Source organism: Arachis ipaensis, chromosome B2, assembly GCF_059453495.1.
Source record: "Arachis ipaensis isolate K30076 ecotype BB chromosome B2, ASM5945349v1, whole genome shotgun sequence".
Lineage (NCBI taxonomy): Eukaryota > Viridiplantae > Streptophyta > Magnoliopsida > Fabales > Fabaceae > Arachis > Arachis ipaensis.
The window spans coordinates 103,034,795-103,056,715 of NC_142437.1; the positions used below are offsets into that span (position 1 = coordinate 103,034,795).

At 34.8% G+C, this 21,921-nt stretch overlaps 1 protein-coding gene across 1 annotated transcript; it reads left to right on the forward strand.

The window, feature by feature from the left end:
• Positions 1-2,983: 2,983 nt before the first annotated feature.
• Positions 2,984-3,418, forward strand: LOC148575064 (uncharacterized). Its single transcript, XM_088506032.1, has one exon. The coding sequence runs from the start codon at positions 2,984-2,986 to the stop codon at positions 3,416-3,418; it is 435 nt and encodes a 144-aa protein (XP_088362158.1).
• Positions 3,419-21,921: the final 18,503 nt, after the last annotated feature.

The following is a 21,921-nucleotide window of genomic DNA, read 5'->3' on the forward strand; positions in this document are numbered from 1 at the left end:
CCAAAAAAATGTTGTTTATGGATAAAAGGATGATTTTATAATGTTTTGTAACGTTAAGGATGATTTTAATAACAAAAAAAGGTCGGGGACGAATTTAATTTTCACCCTAGACCTTAGGGAGGAAAAAAGTACTTAAGTATCTTTTTGGCAATTTTACTCTTATCTCACTAATTCTATCTTCATCTCCATCACTAACAAGCACACACACTCAGACAAAAAAAAAGAGAGAAAAAGAGAAATAAAGAGGGTGAAAGCATCTCCATCACTAACAGTCACACACACTTAGACGGAAAAAAAAAGAGAGAGAAGCAATGAGGGTGAAAGAAGAAGAGAGAAGGGGTAAAGGTCGTCATCGTCATTGACCAAATCTCTCTCTTTGAAGTAAAAGAGAGAAGGAGAATGAGAGGCAAAGGTGGCAGCGTATCAAAGTGGCACTACTAAGAAGAATGAGAAGTGACGAGTTCAAGTAGAACCAGGGAGGAGCAGAAGCGATACGAAACCAAGGAGGCCACAACAATGGAGGTGGATTGTGCATAGAGGTGGACCTCTCCGTCGGGATCTCGGTCTTTCAGCAGCGGCACAGATGAGCAATGGCAGCTATGACGGTCAAAGTGGTGGTTTCCCTAGTCCTTGAAGTTCTCTTCATCGAAGTGCGGCGAGATTGAGTGTCGTCATCGCCGTTGAAGAGTAGCGGTTTCAAATCTCCCTTTTCTTCCTTTTTTCAGTGACAGTTTCGAAGACAAGTGGCGACGACAGTTTTCGACGGTCGTGGCAGTTTTGACGATCTATTTCTCTCTCTCTGTTCTTTCTCTCTCTTCTTTCGACAGTGGTAGCAATAGTGGCAGATTCTTCACTGTCACTTCCTAATCTTTTTTCTATCTTATTTTCAAAATATATGAATTACTATGATGTTGTTGTTGAGTTTGAAAGATTGAATTCTTGAATTTAAATGTTGTGTTGTTTTTTATGATGAATTTTTTAATCTAAATATTCTATTATTGATTATGAATAAAACGGATAATTATGAGAAGAAATAGCTGATAGTTGGTATGATAAGAGAGTGGTGGTGGTAGGGAATACAGGGTGTGCTGGTGCAAGGGGTATTTTGTCTTTTAAAATTTATTTTTTTTTCAAAAGAATAATTTTAATAGTAAATAAAATGTTGAGGGTCATTTCAAAAAAAAAAAAGAGATTAGGAATGATTTTGATTTTAACTCCAAACCTTAGGGACTAAAATAATACTTATCCCTAATCTTAGTTCATACAAAAATCTTGTTTTACAATTTCATGTAGTATTTATGTAGATTTATTTTCCTATACCTCTATCTGTAGATTTATATATCTTCTATTTTTATATTCTTTTCACGGGATATTCTATTAGTCTTATGTTCAAAGTTCAAACTATTTAAGATGAGATTTCATCATCATTTTAACAAGTAGTATTTTAGTTTTTTTTTCTCATATTCTCATTTCTTATTATGTATGTCGTCTATACGCATATGACAGAGTTCATCCATTGAAGTATTCTTATTTCAATCTCATTGAACTTATATTTATGTTTATCTTTTGCTGGCAACACTTTATTTTATACAAAATAATTGATCATATAACAATGTAATAAAATTTACCATTAAATTATAAAGATACTTCTTATTGCATATAAGATTTCAAGTACTCCTTCATTTTAATCAACTTGATTGAATCCTATAATTTATTAGATTTTTTATATAAAATATTTAAATATTATATTTACTAAAATATGTAATGTGTAGATAAATTACGATTTTATATACACGTTACACATATTGGGTACACAGTCTAAAAAACTAATAAAAACATAATTCGAGTACTGTGTATCCAAGATAAGTCACAAATAAAAAAAAGTAATGCACTTGCACCTAGAATCTGGTAGTTGTACATATCTAGAGTGTTGAGTGTTCAAGATAAGACCAAAAACTAATTCATCCTAATATACCCGAGATATGTATACATTTATTTAAGATTTTCTGCATACTAGATAACAACTTAAAAAATCCTATAAAAGTAGGTTGTTGAAGGCTCAAAAGCTAATCCCACTACATCCATCCTATCACTATCTTCTCCTTCTCCTTCTTCTTCATAGATATAGCTAATAATCAATTTTTTTTGTAGTAGTTCATCCCAATGGGATTATAAAAAACGGTGAATAGAGAGTGATATTTAAGTATAATTCATCTGTGATGTTGTGTATTTTCTATTTTGATTCTCTAGATGCACTAAAAAATGTCATCTTGAGCAACATAGGAGCAATAGGTTCCAAAGAGGTTGAGAGAGTTGCATATAGATACTTATCAATGTTGCCGAGTAGAGGATTTCTTAACATGACATTTTGGATTGAAGCTGATCAGCATGTAAGGGTAATGATCGACGTACATGCTAGGCTAATGCTGCAACATGTGACGGAGTAGTATGTTGTGCTTCGTGATATCTGATAGATTTCAAGTCATACACGCTTCCCTTAATGCACCCAATAGTGGTTGGCATTCGCTAACAGCTCACCATGCTTATTGCATACATCATATGGGTTCCAACTTTAATACCATATTTAAATTTGTAGAGGACAAGAGGTATCTTATCAATGCAGCGTATAATCCAAGCAAGGAGGGATGTGAGTGGTACTTGGATCCCTTGAGGGGATTATCAATATGTTAGAGTAGGCACTGAGGTTTAGAAAGAAACTATGGCTCCATGCCACCAACATTGTGATGGAGGTCGTAAGTATGGCCACATGACGACGAATCCCTCTGAGTGTATCAATGTTGTTTTAAGGAGAACGAGGAACCGTCCCCTGGTGCCTATTGTGAGGGCAACTTATAAGAGGTTGCAACAACTATTTGTGCGCAAAGGTTCTAAAGCGCACGCCCAATTGCAAGGTGGTTAGGCTATTCTCTCGCAACAACTACTGTTAGCAGCTATAGAGAAGAACAGAGAGACCTTGTCAAAGATGAGAGTCACCCACTATGATAGTCTAACATTGCTATTCAGTGTGGAGGAAGTGGAGCTTCTAGAAGGGTGGAGCCATACTTCCTATTATGTTCGGCTGAATTTGGGTACATGTGACTATCGGCTATTCCAATATTTGCATTATCTATGTCGTCATGCACTTGCAACATGTGCTGTAGTGAGCATTGAGTGGGGAACCTTTGTGGATCCCGCTTACCAAATGGGTTCAATTTTCAAGGTTTATCAGATGGAGTTTCCGCCAATACTCGAAAAGATGTGGAGCTCATGGTATGGTGCAAGGCTTAACCCCAACCCCTCCATGCTGCGAAACGAAAAGGAAAGACCAGTTTTGACACGACTGCGGAATGAGATAGACGCTATGGAGCACTCGGAGAAGAGATGCGGTCTTTGTCTGCAAGAAGGTCATACCAGGTGAAGATGTCCTAACGCTCCAACCTCAAACTTGTTAAATGTTTTCGAACTATTGTTAGATGAATTTAGTTATCATTTTGTATCAAATATTTTATTCTAAAAATGCATATGTACTTGTTATTGTCATTGTCTTTGTATTGCATCTCTTTCAATCAAGTATATTGTGACCATTTTCGTGTTTAGTATTAATATTTTATTATTTTTAATCGTTGGAGTAGTTGCTCTAATAAATATAGATGATAATAGATACCATAACAATAAAATCTAAAAACTACTACAATAACAAGAAAGTCTGAAAAATAATACAATAACAACAAAACAGTAAACTACTATAATAACGATAAAATAGTAAAATACTAATGCTTATCAGAATGGGGATACAAGCGGTGACCCATCCCGCAACTAGGTGCACGTGTTTGTCAATGAAGTCTGTTGGTCCGAGGACGAATGACAACCTGGTGCTATGTCAGAGGAGTCTAATGTTGGGGTGGCGGATAATATGGTGATATACTAGTGGAGGCGAGACCAGCGGATATACTAGTGAAGTCGCAATAGCCTCATGTTGAAAAAGTCTGTGTATAGTCCCGTGGTGGTGGAGTCTGCTGCTGCACCACAAGAGCTGTAGATGGCCCAAGTCCATAGAATCCTATCAATGAAGTGTATGTGGGAACCCAAGATATAGATAAATGACCACCCTAGTGAGTCATATAACAACATTAATTAATCATATGAATATAATCGTTAAATAATTTAATTAAAAAATACTTTATTTTATGAATATAATCATATAACAACATTAATTAGTAATATTTTAATATAATTAAGTATTCGATAAAAAGAGAATTTTATATAAATTAAAAAAACTAACTAATCATCTTCTAATATTCTCTCTTCTAACTAATTAAACCCAACGACTCTAACATGTCCACTAATTAATTAAATCAAAATAATCTAAGAAGTCAATATTCTAACATGTCCTTTAACAACTTAAATCGAATTATCCTAACATGTCAACTAACTATTTAAATCAAGTTAATCTAATATATATATATATATATATATATATATGTTCTAACACATCTTCTAACTAATTAAATCAAAATATCAAAACTAATTATTTACCAGAATTCAATATCCTTACTATGTGTTACGTTGTATTTAGCCTGTTAATATCCTCTTGAGCGCACATATTATCGGTCTGTTATAATACTTTAAAGAACTTTGAGAAAATTTAATCCCAAACTTTCTAAATTTGTAAAAAACTTTCAAATGAGCATTGATCTCAGCTATATATATATATATATATATAGGTGCAATCATATGTATCTTAGATACTGAGACCCGAAAACTAATATAGCCATATCCCAGATATATAGACTTCGATTTTCGTATTATTACATATCCCATATGCACTCGGGATCTGTAATATCCTTATTGTTACTTATCCCGGTGATTGAATATCTGGGTTGTGCTTTTTTATTTCTTCGAATCTCAATCAAGATTGTCAAACTCGCGAGTCTAAGTAAACTCATAGAGCTAACCTAGACTCAACTTGTAAGTTAACTCGTAGACTCATATGAGTTTACTTGTTATGAACTTTATATAAACTAAAGAGTAAAGTATTATTTTTATTCCTAACGTTTGGGGTAAGTCTTAAAGTTGACCCTAACATTTAAATCGTTCTATTTAAGTCCCTAACATTTCAAAATTGTCTCAATGTTGTCCTACCATTAGTGATCTGTTAACAGAATTGACGGTGGGACAAAATTGAAACGATTTTAAAGCATTAAGGACTTAAATAAGACAAAAATATTGGGGACAAAAATGACACATTATTCTTAGAAAAATTACCAAATCAAGTAAAATGAAAGTAAGTTTTAACGGAATAAATTGCATTACAAATTTAAGATTTTTACTCATCATAAAATATTTGTAGAATGACTAGTAGATAAACTTTCGAAAAAAGAAAAAATGAGTGTGATACATATATAATGAAGTATAAATTATACCTTTTTTGTCGCTAATGGATAGAAATTTTTTAATGTTTTATTTAAATAAATTTTCTTTTTAACTTTGAAATAAGTTTTAATTTTAGTCTTCAATAATATCATTTTTTACGGTAAATAGTTATTAAATTATTTCTTAATCACATCTAATTTAAGTAAATTACTCCTAATCACATTACTTTCATTCTAAATATTTTTTTTTAATTTTACTCTTAAAGATTTTTACTCATCATGAAATGTTTATAGAATGACTAGTAAATTATTTTTAAACACATTACTTTTATTCTAAATAAATTTATTTTTTAATTTTACTCTTAATTACATTACTTTCATTCTAAGTAAATTTATTTTTGATTAAGAGAAAAATTAAAAAATAAATTAAATAATTATCTATCGTAAAAAAATTAAAATATTAGAGGAAAAAATTAAAAATAAAATTTAATTAAATTAAACATTAAAGAAGTTCGGTATATTACAGAGTAAAAGGTATAATTTATACTTTATTATATATGTACCATGCTCTTTTTTTTTCTTTTCCAAAAGTTTATATACTAGCCATTCTATAAGTATAAGTAAAAATTTTGAATTCGTAATGTATCATTTTTGTCCCTAATGTTTTCGTCCTATTTAAGTCCCTAATGTTTTAAAATCGTCTCAATTTTGTCCCACCGTCAATTCTTTTAACAAATCACTAATAGCATGACAACATTGAGACGATTTTGAAACGTTAGGGACTTAAATAAAATGATTTAAATGTTAAGGACAACTTTACAACTTATCCCAAACGTTGGGAATAAAAATGATACTTTACTCTAAACTAAAATAGTATAATACATTATAACAAGTACTTTACAATGCATTCAAATCCTTTACAGTTATGCATATGCAATTAGTACAACATAGAACTCACACAATTAAAGGTTCTAATAAACTAAAACTGAAATCCTCGAATATCTTCATCTTCTATAGCATCAAACATCTTAACTATATTTATCAGAAACATCATTTTTTCAAGCAACATTCTCAGATATTTTGTCTCTAAATAAAAAATATCAAATAATCAAATTACCAAGGTTGTCAGTAATAAACATTCTGTCTCTAATTTAATTAGTTATCAACTATATGTTGTTATTAATTGTTAATTTGTTATGGTATCCCTAAATAACAACCATAAACATTGAAGTTGAACCATAATCAAAGCAGTAAAATTTAAAAAATACTTGAGGGGAACGAAATCATGGTAGCTTGCAGCCCACAGAGAACAAATATGAAACCAAGCAAAAACGTAGCGCAGTCATGCTCGTGTGGTGCAGAGATGGAGTCACAAAGTAAAGCATAGCAAAGATCCAAAGAGTGAGAAACGACGAGCACCAGCAAAGCAACGCAAAGGTAACAAAAGTAAGCGAACGACAATAGTGTAGCGGACGGTAGAGGCGCGAATCAAAGCAGCATAGCAGAGGAAAAATAATTGAACCCAGAGACGATTAGAAGTAGATGCGACAGACGACAACGGGAGAATAATGGAAGTTGAGACTCCAAACTTAAGAGTTAAGAGTGAGAATGACATTGGGAGTGGGAGAGAATGTTATTCTGTATAAAACTTAAGAGAAAAGATGATTTTTCTTTTTATTGGGGAAAAACGACATCGTTTTTTGTCAAAATAGATCTCAAAATAAACTCATAAATTCGTCTCTAGACTCGCGAGTTTGACCGAATTTAATAGAGTTCAGTCGAGTCTAGTCGATTTTACTCAGAATTGAGTTTGTATCTGAGTTAACTCGCGAATTTGACAATAATAATCTCAATATCTAGGATATGACACATTGTGTAAAAAGATAAATTTTTTATACTTTACACATTTTGAAAAATATTATATTTTAATAATTTAAATAAAAAAATCCATTATTTATCCGTCTTATATATATATTTGTGTTTGCCACAATAGTGAATTCACAGATAAAAGAATTAGAATGAAGCTAAGTTATATAAAATTTACTTTCCTAATATTATATATATGTTGGTTAAAAGAATTTTTCTTCTATAAATATTATAAGTTGACAAAATAGTTAAATAATTTATTTTTATAATCAACAATATTTAATTAGTTGAAAATAAAGAAAAAAGAGCAACTGCAAATTAAGGTTTTGTGATTTTAGATTAATATATTCTTTTGATAAGCTAATAGACTAATTAGAGATTAGCTTATTAAATTTAGGGTAAAACACATGCATAAACTAAACACATACTAATATGAAAGTCCTAAAATAAATAATGTTATGTGTATGTCTTTATTCATATATTTATATAAATTGAATTTATTGAATTTGAATTAGATCTTTTAGTACTAAATCGAATTAAACATATTTGAATGAGTAGTAATTCATATATCTACATAAATCGAATTCATTAAATTCGAATTAGTCATTATAATGTTAAATCGAATCTAATTTATTCGATTTACTACTAATACACTAAATATATATAAGTCGAATCTAGTTGATTCGATTTATATATATACTTTGTTTTTACGATTAAAGATACAATTATTTATATATATAGTTTTTATTCGTTTAAATTTTTTAAATAAAAAATTTCATACACATGGTATAATATTTTAATAATTAAAAAATTTAAAATTTAATTTTTATTTATTCAAAAAAATAATTCAAACACAAGACAAAATAAAATGATAAAATGAACTATGTATAATCAAGTAAATCCCATTAAAAAAGCGTTCCTAGATGTGTGAAAATATCGTTATTTAAACATTATTTATCAACTTTAATTATTTAAAATAAATAATTTTTTAACAAATTGTCATCTTTACAAGTTTGACTCACTTGGTGTGTCTACAAGACTACAGCTTGACCCGTTCAATTCACACATTTGGAACTTTCGAGAAAATATCAAATCCAGGGTTGCTTGCTAAATAATGAGTCATCACTCACACTAGTAATAATCATTACAAAAAAAAAAAAAAAAAAAAAAAAAAACACTGAAATTTATTATTGTCCTCAAGTTGACGGTTTACTAAAAATTATTTATCGACAGATTTTTTTATTTGATATTAATTATCGGTGAATTTTTTGTCAGTATTATCAATGAATTTTTTGAGATTAAGTTGATGATTACCGTCGAATTTATTCGCCAATAAATTCTATAATAGTATTTTATTTTTTTATTTTTTAAAACGGTTAAGTCATAATTAATAGTCAAATTAAAACTCTTGATAATAAAATTGTTAGCAGAAATATAAAATTAGCAAAAATTAACAAATTATTTATTAAAAATAAATAGTCTGAATACAATAAAATAGACAAACAAAAATGCATAAAACCCTAACCCTTACAAATCTCGATAATCGTCGTCGTGGTTCCGCTGCTGAGGCGGCGGAATAGGTGCAGTCGTCGGTGCCCCACCAACAGTGTTGCCGCTGAAACCAGTAGCGCCGCTGCTTCCAGCGCACATCTGCTGGTTGTACTCTTCTATTTTGTGTTGCAACCGATCGAGCTGTTCCACCTTCTCCGTCAGGTCTGAGTTGATGGCAAGAAGGTTGTTGTACCTCTGCTCAGAGTGCTTCCCTTGCTGGTGATGCTCCTATGTTAGCTTCTGCACAGCCTCCCTCAAGTCGATAACTTCTTGGGAGTCAGCAGGGCTGGTGGCAGAGGCAAAGGAAGCCGCCAACGCGGAGGAGTGGAGACCACTGGTGAAAAATGACCCCAACCTGAAGCAGTGATTCTTGTGGGGTTCAGAGGCAGACTCGTGCCAAACCCTATTAGGATCTACCACTGAAGTCTCGGAGCTGGCTTTGTCGTCTCCACTAGGCGGCTGAGATTGCTGGGTCGCAGCCTCCATCCTCTGCGTGTAATCCTCCTGTGTCACACACGTTAGTTGTGATTCGAATAATAGTTAATTAAATAATTGACTTTAAACCAAATAAATTTGAAACTTAAGATTAATTTAAACTCACATAAAAATGGGCCGCAGATTACTCGTCAGCAAATCTCTCCTTGTTGGCCTCAAAGTATGGGTATACAGTATACTTAAAGGTCTCCATTAGTGTCGCCTCACGATCCAACGACTTAAACTATAAATTAATATATCAACCAATAAAATAAATGAACAAATTAAAAAGCTAAATCAAGTAACTACTAAAACATTAAATAATGACAAAATTCTTACCAGTCCACTCAATTAGCAATTGACAAGCGACAAATAAAAACAAGGATTAATCAAGTTAAGGCCAGTCACAACAAGCAACAACGAAGCATAATGCAGACAAGTCTAGCAGCAAATTTTTAGCAAAAATGACCTTAACGCAGTGAATGAATGCAATCAAAATTATCCAAACAATTTAAGTATAAAAAATTATCAAAATTAGCAGTAAAACAGCGACTCATCAATACAGTCAAGCATTTTTTAAACAATTTTAGTAACAGAAATTAGCAAACAGCTCAATAATTCAACACTTTTCAACAATCTCAGAGCCTAATCTAACCTATTCTAACTTATCCTAACCACCTAAATCCACTAAAATAAAAAATTAAACTAACTAAACTCTACTAACTAATTAATTAACTTGAAGTAACAAAATTTAAAAGAAACAGAATTCAAACAAAAAACTTTGAACGCAGAACAACAGAGAACGGAGAAGAAGGGTGGAGGTGTGTAGGCAGAAGCGGAAGCGGCAAGGGCATTTGAAGCAGTGGTGGCAAAGGTGGTCGACGGAGAGGAGAGATGAGGTTAGAGAGAGAGTAGGAGGGTGAGTGGTTAAAGAGAGAGAGGAAGAGGTTAGAGAGAGAAAGCAAATTCAAAATAAAGGGAGAGAAGGTTCATGGTTTGAATTTAGAGCACGGTTACCATCGGATTTACCGGTGGATATCTTCGACAGTAATGCGGTGCGGATCATCAAAACGCAGCGTTCTATTAAAAGGCTATCCCACCAAAGGTAACTCCGACACTAAATTTGACACCTATTTGTCTTGTTTTCCCACCAAAAGTTATCGGCGACTTTACCGTTGGAAGAAGCTATTCGTCAGTAATTATTTGGCATGACGAATCCTTCAATAAATTCGTCGATAAAACCAACACTAATGTGCGATGCTAAATCTAACGGTACTCAGTGTATTTCTTGTAATGAACCATTGTTTTTAGTTAAAAAATCGAAAAATTTGGTTAAAAAATTAGTTAACTGATCTAATTAGTCTGATTTTTTATCCATTAATCAGTTTAAAATAATAATATACAAAAAATTATTTTTTTAAAAAAATTATATATTTTATACATAAATATATTATTTTATTATATTTAATTTAATACCAATTATTAAATCTCAGTTGAACTTTTAAATTTTTAAATTTTTAAATTTTTAATTTTATTAGTTCAATCAGTAATTAGATTTTCAAAACTTTGGTAATAAAAAAGGAAGAGCATCATAATAGTGTATTTTATGTAGAGACATCAAAACAAATTGAATTTGCCGGACCAATATACCAAAACAGTTAAAAAAGGTGAATTGAACTGAAATTTTGAATCTGCCGAATAAAAAATCTATAGACCCACTCGTCGAACCTACGAACAATGACAGAGCAAGGCGGGATAGCGCACTATTTTTTAAGGTCTTTTATTTTTATTTTTTTATTAAAAATCTGATAATTGAAATTGGAAACTAGCCACTATTGTTCACGTTCCTCGCTTTCTCTTCTCCAAACGGTAGGACTCAAGTCTTCAACTTCAACCCACACTCTCTTTTCTTCTCTCCAACGGTAAAATTTTTTCCGTCTTCCCTCACCGTTAGTCACCGTCATTGCAAAAATATTGATGAACCTTTACTTCGTTCTGAGTATGGATTTTATAGTAATTGTATAATTATTTTTATTTTTAAAAAAATTAGGAGGATAGTCGACCTGCTCTTAGACACTTTTTAATTTTCTTATGCAATGGAGTTCGAAATGGTATAGAACGGGGATATGAGGTGCATAGGTGCTATACATGAGTGTGGTGTCAGGATCATTGAAATCGGACGGTCCGAGTTTAGGGTAGGTAATTGAACGATCCGATTAGAGGGACACAAATCGGACCATCCGATTTGAGTCTTCAAGATCACGTGTCGAGCATGCATCTAGAACGGGGATATAGGTTGCATGGGTGCTATACATGAGTGTGGTGTCAGGATCATTGAAATCGGACGGTCCGAGTTTAGGGTAGGTAATCGGACGATCCGATTAGAGGGACACAAATCGGACCATCCGATTTGAGTCTTCCAGACCACGTGTCGAGCATGCATCCTCCCCAGTAACGGTTCTCCTCCATAGGTTCAATCCCCACTCTCTCTCCGAAGTCACTATCTGCAACTCACAATACACCATTTTCTCTCTTCTTCATCTTTATTATCATAATTTCTTCTTCTTCTATTGTGAAAAAAAAAATTACAACGCCAAAAAACGAAAATATAAAGATGTTAATTGTCCTTAATTTCATATTATTAATTATCTTTGCTATTCTAATTATGTAAGTTTATTTTTTAATTTTTTTTGTATTTCAAAATTATTATTATTATTTTTAGAAATTTCAAAATATATATTTAAATGATACATATATTTATAGAATTATTGTTATTATTGTTAGAAATATTACAAATTAATTGTTATTATTAGAAATTTAAGAATATATATTTAAGAATAGTTAGAAATATATATATTTAGATTTAGTTAGTTGTAATCAATAATAATGTTTGAATTAGATTAACATGATTGGTTAGTCAAAAATATATGTTTAGAATCTTGTTGTAATAATTTTTAAGATTATATGTTTAGAGTTACGTTATGTATAATTATTTGTAATAATTTTGGGAATTATGGTTAATAATTAGGTTTTGTATAATATATATGATATATATTATTTTGCTACGGTAATAGTTAGTTATTCATTGTTAGATATTTAAATTGATACAAATATATTATTGTAGTTGAGGATTTAATAAGTGAAACATTATTAGTTAAATAAGAATTGAATTTATTTAGTTATTAGTTATTATTAATAGTTAGTTATTAGTAATTATAATTATTGGTTATCTAGGAATTATTATTATCCGTTGAACTATGAATATATAAATAAATAATTATGTAACAAAAATTTGATGAAAATTTACGTAACAGTTGAATTATTAATATGTTGGAGTTAAATTAAATAATTAGTATTATTAATAATTATTAATATTCTGGATGTAAATAGTTGAATTAGCATTATTATAATAAATTAATTAGTTACTACTATTAGGAATTAGTTCGAAATGTTTTTAATAATGATAGTTAAATAATTGGTAAGTTAGTTGTATTTATATGCATGCATGTTAATTACTAAATTAGCATTAGTCTAATAAATTAGTTATTATTATTAGAGAATTATAAACTTTTAGTAGTGAATTAGTAATTATTATTAATTTACTAATAGTTTGTTATATTTTTGTAGAATTCACAAAATTTGACAGAAAATCACCTATTGCCTCCAAATAGATTCATGTTGTAGAGGAGCATTTACGATTTACTGATTTTTATCATGTTTCTAAAATTGGAATAGTTCAATGCCAGAAATCACTGGTAAATACTCTTGTCGAGAGGTGGCATCCAGATACACACATATTTCACTTTTCGGTTGGTGAGCGTGCTGTGAGTGTAATACCCGGTCTAACCGAAATTAATTAAATAATAAGTTAAATAGGAGCGAATATGGTTGGAAGATTTGGCAATTGGAATTTGATAATTTAAATATGATATTTGGATTCAGTGAATTTTTCCCAGTTGGAAAACATAGTTTTCTGCGTAAAAGCATGTAGTGGAATTTTGACCGGCAGTACCGGCTGAGATCTGTCTGGTACTACAACTGAGGAAATTGATTATGAGTAAATGAGATTAAGAAATGAGGACTTATAATTAGGGAAGGTAAAAATATTTAAAATGCGATTTAGAGCGCTAATCTTAAAGGTTTTGGCCCAAAATTGGGCCAACGGACAAAAATAAGTGAACCGGGCCTAAGTGGGCCCAAGACCCAACCTATATAAACATTAGTTATGAGCATTTCAGCTCATTTTACCCTAAAGAGAAGGGTTGGGGCGCTGAAATTGAGAAGAGAGAAGAGAAGAGAGAAAACCTAACTCTCTTTGATCTTCAAACCACCATAACTTGAGCTACGGAACTCCGATTGATGAGCCGTTTGCAGCCACGCATCGCTCTTCTCATCCTCTACAATTCTATCTAAGTTTTGTGGTGAGTATTCCAATCATCTTTGCCCAGTTTTCAAAATTCTCCACTGTTACACGTTTTAGTTAGTGTTGAAATCTTGTGATTTTGGGTATTTAGGGATACTCCAACATGGATTCTAAGTGGGTTCTATCCCTACTTCATATGGACTGAGGTAAGAAGTGCTCAAACCCTTGTGATTTGTCATTTTTATGAGCCCTAGGTTGATGTATGTATGTGATATTGGTTATGTTAGTGTATTTGGTGATGTTGGTGCACAATTGGGAGATTGGTATTGCTTGAGGAGCTTTGGTGAGGTTTGGAGCTAAGTTTGGTGAAGACTTCCATAGAAGAGGCTCAATTGGTTTGGCTACAAGAGGTACGGTTTAAGTTTCATTTAAGTACCGTGTGTTGTGATGAGAATTCCTAGGCTAGATGCCCCTAGGATTAAGTTTGAATTGTGTAAATGGTTGGTGCTAATATGCATAGTTGGTATGTAATGTGAATTAATGATTGGGTTGAGAATTGTGTAGCCTTGTATGTTTGGTGTATTGAGAATTTGATGTACTGGGTAATGAGTACTGATTTGTGGTTTATGCATTTAAATTGTGAAATTGGGCCGGAGGCCGTGAATTTTGGGCCGGAGGCCGGAAGAAGGTAAGAAAGGTAAGTGATGTGTGCATTGTATAATGACACAAGTGATTGGATGAATTTACGATAATGAATATATGAATGATTGGGTTGGTTATTGAATAATAAGGTTTGAGGAGTTGAAGTGTGGAATTTGGTAAATTTGGGTGAAATTATATAGATGAGGTATGTTTGGTTTTGGTTGAGACATATTATGTAGTCATATATGTGATTATGACTATTGATGCCTTGATGGTATGATGATGCATTAGAGATATGTATGTTGTGATATATGCTTGAGGAATGATTAAGGTTGATTTGTGGGTGAAACCACGTGATAGTGAGTATGATATTGATTATGTATAATGATAGTTGATTGGAAATAGTGTTGTTGAAATTTGGCATGAGGAAGAGTATATGATATGTAAATGTGTTTGAGTTTGAGAAAGTGTCAATGTGTGAGTTGAGGAGGCTTGATGTTGATTTTAGTATATTTTGATTGATTTCAAAGAAAGGGACGAAATTGGCATGTTTTGGTTGATTTTGAAAAGAGTTGAAAATGGCTTGTTTTGAAAATGGCACCTTGTGGTTTTGTATGAAAATATGGTTTTTGGGCATACTTTGACGGGACATAACTTGGACTGCGGATTTCCATTTTGTGCCAAACTTATTTAAAAATGAAATTGGATCCGGGATGTCCATGCCGTTCGAAGAACGGGTGAAAAATGATTTAAAATGAGAAAGTTATGACCGTCGGAAGATTGGGAGTTGAATCTGTAAATTCTGCAGCTTTTAACTTAGAAAATTTTTAGCAGAACGACCCTACGCGCGTAGGCGCACTTGGCGCATGCGCGCCGTTCTTCCAGAAAGCACCATCCACGCGTGCGCGTGGTGTGCGCGGGCGCGTCGATGCGCTGCACCATATGCCCAGCTATTTTCCAGAGAGTTGTGCCAGAGTTGTGCCAGTTTTGTGCCTGGGCGCAAGAGCACCCACGCGTACGCGTGGCTGACGCTTGCGCGCCGTTTGGATATTTTTCAACCCACGCGTTCGCGCTTATGACGCTTGCGCGTCGATGAGTTTTTGGCCATCCGCGCGTGCGCGTGGAGTGCGCGTACGCGTGGCCCTGTTTTCATGCCAAAGTTGATTTTTGAGTTTTAAAAGCCAAATCTCTTACTTCTAAGCCTCCGATCTCACCCCTTATGTATTAAATCATTATGATATGCCTAGCAATGAGAAAGGAGCTAGGGGATGTGGTAACTTGCGAGTGAAGCAAGGGGAAAGGTTATGATCAACGATGATCAAAGATGATTATATGAGATATGGAGGATGACGGTGGAAGTACCGTGTATGCCATGAGCCGAAGGGCTATATTTATTGATCAATGGCCGGTTCTTGATTGAACCATGAGCCGAATGGCTGAGTTATTGCCAGGTTACGGCAAAGCCATTATTGTTTATGGCTGAGTATAATGCATATATGATAAATGAATGATTGTGTTAAATGGATAATAATGAAAAATGCTGAAATATGATGTGTGACCCCGGGTAGTAGGCAGTGGCGTTGTCCACTTGCTCCGGATATGAGACGGGAAAGGATGTTTATGATAAATGATTTTAATTGTGGAGTTTTGAATACATGTGTATTTGTGATACCTGGGTAGTAGTAAGGTGGTGGTTCGTCCCGCTTGCTCCAGGTTAATGTTTGAGATTTGATAACAGTGATGATTGCTTCTAAACTGAACGAATGTATGTTTTGAGATCCTGGGTAGTAGCAAGGGTTGTGGTTCGTCCCACTTGCTCCAGGACATAGATTGAGACCCTGGGTAGTAGCAAGGGTTGTGGTTCGTCCCACTTGCTCCAGGTCAGAGATTGTGACGCCTGGGTAGTAGCGGCAGTAGTGGTGAATCCACTCGCTCCAGGTTGAGCTTTTAAACACCCGCCTGGGTAGTAGCCGTAGTAGTGGTTATTCCATTGGCTCTGGGTTGAGCGGGTAGTAGCAAGGGGGTTGTAGCTCAAACCTACTTGCTCCGCAATGGGTGTTTCTATCCATGGTTAGCTACCAGGACGTGTCGGGTTGGCTATATAACCGACAGATGATATCATCAGTCATAGGGCAGGCATTCATCATTTGCATATGTTTGAATTGTTTGGGTTTGCCATTTGTTTTGGATTTCTACATCATATATGCCATGTTACCTGACTATATGCTACTTGTTCTATTTGTACCATATTTGTGTATTACTTGTCTGTATTGCTTGTGTTTGTACAACTGAGAGGCCCCTCATGCTGGTGTCGGTGGGTGTTGAGGGCTGTTCTTGATGAGATGATTTGATGATGCGATTGCATGATGATGATGATCATTGAATGAGATAATTGGAGCTCCCTGGGCAGACGCAGTGATGAGGTTTCACTAACTCCAGGCGAGGGTATGATGTATTGATATAGAACTGCTGAGGCAGAACAACTGGTGATGGTTTTGCTTATGATTCTGAGTCTGATTCGTGGAAGAGTCAGCGAGTTGGGAAACATGTGAAACATGAATTGAATTTAGCACTCCCTTATGACAGTTGCCTATTCATGGATTAGCGAGAACCTAGGATGAATAATTGGTGAAGAAGTTTAGGATGCTTAGTGAGTTTTTATTGCGGTGCATTGTATTTATTTGGCACTTTTACTGTACTGGGAACCCATGGGCCCGGGGTTCTCATTCCGTATATATCTCTTGTTTTTCATATACAGGTCCAGGTGCTCAGAAGTGAGTTGTGGGTCGTCTGAGGGACGGCGAAGATCTTTATTTTCTCTACTTTGTGTTTTGCTTAGAATCTCTCCACCTTTATTTTGGAAAGGTTATATTATGTATTGAACTTTTTGAATTTGCCTATAGAGGCTCTCATGTTTCCTTCGGGAGAGATTAGGACATACTGTTGTCAACTACTTTCATATTGTACCCTAGCCGGCCTAAACTTCGCGGGTCGCGACTAGTGGCTATTTACTTATGTTATATATATCTATCTGTTATCTATCTCTTAATCTCCTCTACGCCTTATCTGTATATCGTTTTCGGCTTCATGGTTTATCTTTTGTTGTCAAAACGTGAGTGATACGTCTTTGCGATTTTTATTTCTACTCTTTTCAAGCTTCTCGATTAATACTTCTTTCAAAATTACTTATATTTATTTATTAAAAATCCTCCTGAGAGTTGTACCACCGTAATATCATTGACTTATGACTCGAGCATAAGGATTTGAATATTAGGGTGTTACATTATGGTATCAGAGCAGTTCGTCCTCGTGAGCCTGAGGGATGGAACTGCTTATGCTTCAATACATACTCTGAGTCTGTGCCTGTGCTAGTTAGGGTATCTAACCGATACATCTAGCATGAAGTCCATGAGTGTACCTTTGGTACTTTGAAGCACTATACTTCCGATATTGAGACTGATCAACTTGATATCGATTGTTTGGTGTGTATAGGAACCAGATGGCACCTCGTGGGCCCGGTCGGGGATGTGAAAGAGGTCGTACTAATACGCAGGAACCGGAAATCAACGCGAATATCCCGGTAAACCTTATGGCGGCGTTGGAGATTATGGCTGCTGCTGTGCAGGTCACTGCGGAGGCTCTTGGGCAACAGATAAACAATAATGACAATGGCGGAAGGGAAGCTCAGGGCCCAAAGACACTGGCAACCTTCTTAAAGGTTAATCCACCTAAGTTCAAGGGAACCACCAATCCGACTGAAGCTGATACTTGGTTTCAGGCCATGGAGCGAGCACTGCAAGCGCAGTTGGTGCCTGAAGAGCAGTGTGTTGAATTTGCTACCTATCTGCTCACGAGGGAAGCATCGCATTGGTGGCAAGGGGCTCGACGTCTCCTGCAACAGGGGGATGATCTTATCACTTGGGATGCCTTCCAGGTGGAATTCTATAAGAAGTATTTTCCGAATTCCGCCAGGACAGCCAAGGAATTGGAGTTACTGCAGCTGAAGCAAGGTGCTATGTCCGTATCTGAGTATACAGACAAATTTGAGGAGCTATTCAGGTTTTCCCGCATGTGTCAAGGAGCTCCGGGAGACTTCGAGGGATGGAAATGCATTAAGTATGAAGGAGGCTCCGGAGCGACATCTTAAGTTCAGTGGGACCAATGGAGATCCGAACTTTTTCAGAGTTGGTGAATAAGAGCAGAATTACTGAAGAGTGTGTGAAAAGGAGGGTTGCAGAGAAAGGAAGTCATAGAGAACACAACCAAAGATTCACACCAAGGGGTCGAGAGTTTAAAGAGAGAGGATACGTACAACACTTTCCTCAAGGATAGACTAACTTTGCGACGAGTGAGGAGTCCCAAAGGAATGGTACGGAAAAACGGGCAGCGACTGTTTCTGATGTTTCGAGCTGTCAGAGATGTGGGAGTCATCACCCAAATAGGCCGTGCCGATTGGGGTTAGGTGTATGTTACAAGTGCGGGTTACCAGGGCATGTATCAAGAAATTGCCAACAAGGAGAGAGTCAGGATGCGGGCCGATTGCGACAGTAAGATTGAGGTAATTGCAATAATCAGGCTTAAAGGATAGTGCATGATTTTATAATACCGCCTGTACAGTAAAAACTGGGAATGTTGAGTTTAATATTAGACTGAGGAGCAAACCGGATGGTCCGAGTAAGGATTTGCCTTAATACAAATGGATAAATGCCTGTGATGTAAACAATTTTTTTGTTGAAGATGATGTGTTGTGTTTGTTATGTAGTTGGTTGATTTCTGGATTTTTCGTGAAACGGATTGAACCTGTGACTTTTAGTTCCTTTGATTTAAATAGATAAGGAATGGTCCTAAATGAGGGATTTGGAAACGTTGATTTGAAATGTCAGTTATGCTAAGTTGTGGTTGAGTACTTGAGAAAGTAAGTGATAGAGCTCGTACTAGACGAGAGATCAGAATAAAGCAGCAGAAGCTTGCGGAAGCAGTAACACAGGATAGCTACGAATAGGAGCTGTGAAAGTTTACTATAATATCTTAAGTTCGAATACTAGAAGGGGTAAGTGGGTTACTGCAAGTAATGATCCCCAATAGTTGGAATTGATTGTGGCTGCGAGCTTTGATGGTATGAAAGCGGATGAGGAAATTATCATTGATGCATAATTGGATTTAGATGATGAGAGAGTGCAAGTTGTTGTGTTTGAGCGATGAGTACCATGATGTTTGGTCATAGTGACCTTGGAATTAGATTGAGATCTATAATGATTGGTTTTGAAAGACGAATGTGAGAACCATTAAATTGAAATGCTGATGCGGTACTGAGATTGGTTTGAGGGAACCCGTGACGGGTGGTAAACTCCAATTTTTGGGGAGGTACTGTTGAAAAGTTTTTCCCAAGAATTTGAAAGAGTGTCGGTTATGGTTTTGAGGATGATTTTTTTTATATGAGTAACTTTAACAAAAGAGATGTGTCTCGAATGCTTTTATAGATTATCAAAGGAAAGCGGATTCTTATGATTTTGTTAAATTGTTATTTCAAACTCATTTGCTTTCTAGAAATGAAAGGGGTTTTTGATTGATGAGTCAGAGACTTTATAACAGCAAGTCATGTAGAAATTCGAGGGTTTGAGAATAAGAAAGTAAGTTTGGAGGTTATGCTTGGAGTTGAGCTGTGATTAGTGGTAATTGGCTTGGCAGAGAGAGAGGATAGTGATGGAGTATCATTAAGTTGTGGTGATGATCTTTGATTGATTATAGTGATGTGGGACATTAACGACGATGGTAATATTATTGATGACATGATTTGAGATTTAATAGGGTGTGAGTTGATGAGACGATAAAAGTAAGGAACGTGGCTATTGGTCGGCGTTGGACGAATGACCAAGAACCTCGGACATAGAGAAATCAGAGCGCGGCAACGGAAGCGAACAGAGTAAAAGGACCTTGGAACTGTTATGCGTTGGATACAAAGGCAGACTACACTCGCAATGACGGATGGAATTTTTGAGGGCGAAAATTTCTGTTAGGGGGTAGAATGTAATACCCGGTCTAACCAAAATTAATTAAATAATAAGTTAAATAGGAGAGAATATGGTTGGAAGATTTGGCAATTGGAATTTGATAATTTAAATATGATATTTGGATTCAGTGAATTTTTCCGAGTCGGAAAACATAGTTTTCTGCGTAAAAGCATGTAGTGGAATTTTGACCGGCAGTACCGGCTGAGATCTGTCTGGTACTACAGCTGAGGAAATTGATTATGAGTAAATGAGATTAAGAAATGAGGAATTATAATTAGGGAAAGTAGAAATATTTAAAATGCGATTTAGAGCGCTAATCTTAAAGGTTTTGGCCCAAAATTGGGCCAACGGACAAAAATAAGTGAACCGGGCCTAAGTGGGCCCAAGACCCAACCTATATAAACATTAGTTATGAGCATTTCAGCTCATTTTACCCTAAAGAGAAGGGTTGGGGCGCTGAAATTGAGAAGAGAGAAAACCTAACTCTCTTTGATCTTCAAACCACCATAACTTGAGCTACGGAGCTCCGATTGACGAGCCGTTTGTGGCCACGCATCGCTCTTCTCATCCTCTACAATTATATCTAAGTTTTGTGGTGACTATTCCATTCATCTTTGTCCAGTTTTCGAAATTCTCCATTGTTACACGTTTTTGGGTAGTTAGTGTTGAAATCTTGTGATTTTGGGTATTTAGGGATACTCCAACATGGATTCTAAGTGGGTTCTATCCCTACTTTATATGGGCTGAGGTAAGAAGTGCTCAAACCCTTGTGATTTGTCATTTTTATGAGCCCTAGGTTGATGTATGTATGTGATATTGGTTATGTTAGTGTATTTGGTGATGTTGGTGCACAATTGGGAGATTGGTATTGCTTGAGGAGCTTTGGTGAGGCTTGGAGCTAAGTTTGGTGAAGACTTCCATAGAAGAGGCTCAATTGGTTTGGCTACAAGAGGTACGGTTTAAGTTTCATTTAAGTACCGTGTGTTGTGATGAGAATTCCTAGGCTAGATGCCCCTAGGATTAAGTTTGAATTGTGTAAATGGTTGGTGCTAATATGCATAGTTGGTATGTAATGTGAATTAATGATTGGGTTGAGAATTGTGTAGCCTTGTATGTTTGGTGTATTGAGAATTTGATGTACTGGGTAATGAGTACTGATTTGTGGTTTATGCATTTAAATTGTGAAATTGGGCCGGAGGCCGTGAATTTTGGGCCGGAGGCCGGAAGAAGGTAAGAAAGGTAAGTGATGTGTGCATTGTATAATGACACAAGTGATTGGATGAATTTACGATAATGAATATATGAATGATTGGGTTGGTTATTGAATAATAAGGTTTGAGGAGTTGAAGTGTGGAATTTGGTAAATTTGGGTGAAATTATATAGATGAGGTATGTTTGGTTTTGGTTGAGACATATTATGTAGTCATATATGTGATTATGACTATTGATGCCTTGATGGTATGATGATGCATTAGAGATATGTATGTTGTGATATATGCTTGAGGAATGATTAAGGTTGATTTGTGGGTGAAACCACGTGATAGTGAGTATGATATTGATTATGTATAATGATGGTTGATTGGAAATAGTGTTGTTGAAATTTGGCATGAGGAAGAGTATATGATATGTAAATGTGTTTGAG

Bases quoted from the DNA above. Each gene is read 5' to 3' on its own strand.
- LOC148575064 (XM_088506032.1), top strand. From the start codon at position 2,984: ATGAGAGTCACCCACTATGATAGTCTAACATTGCTATTCAGTGTGGAG.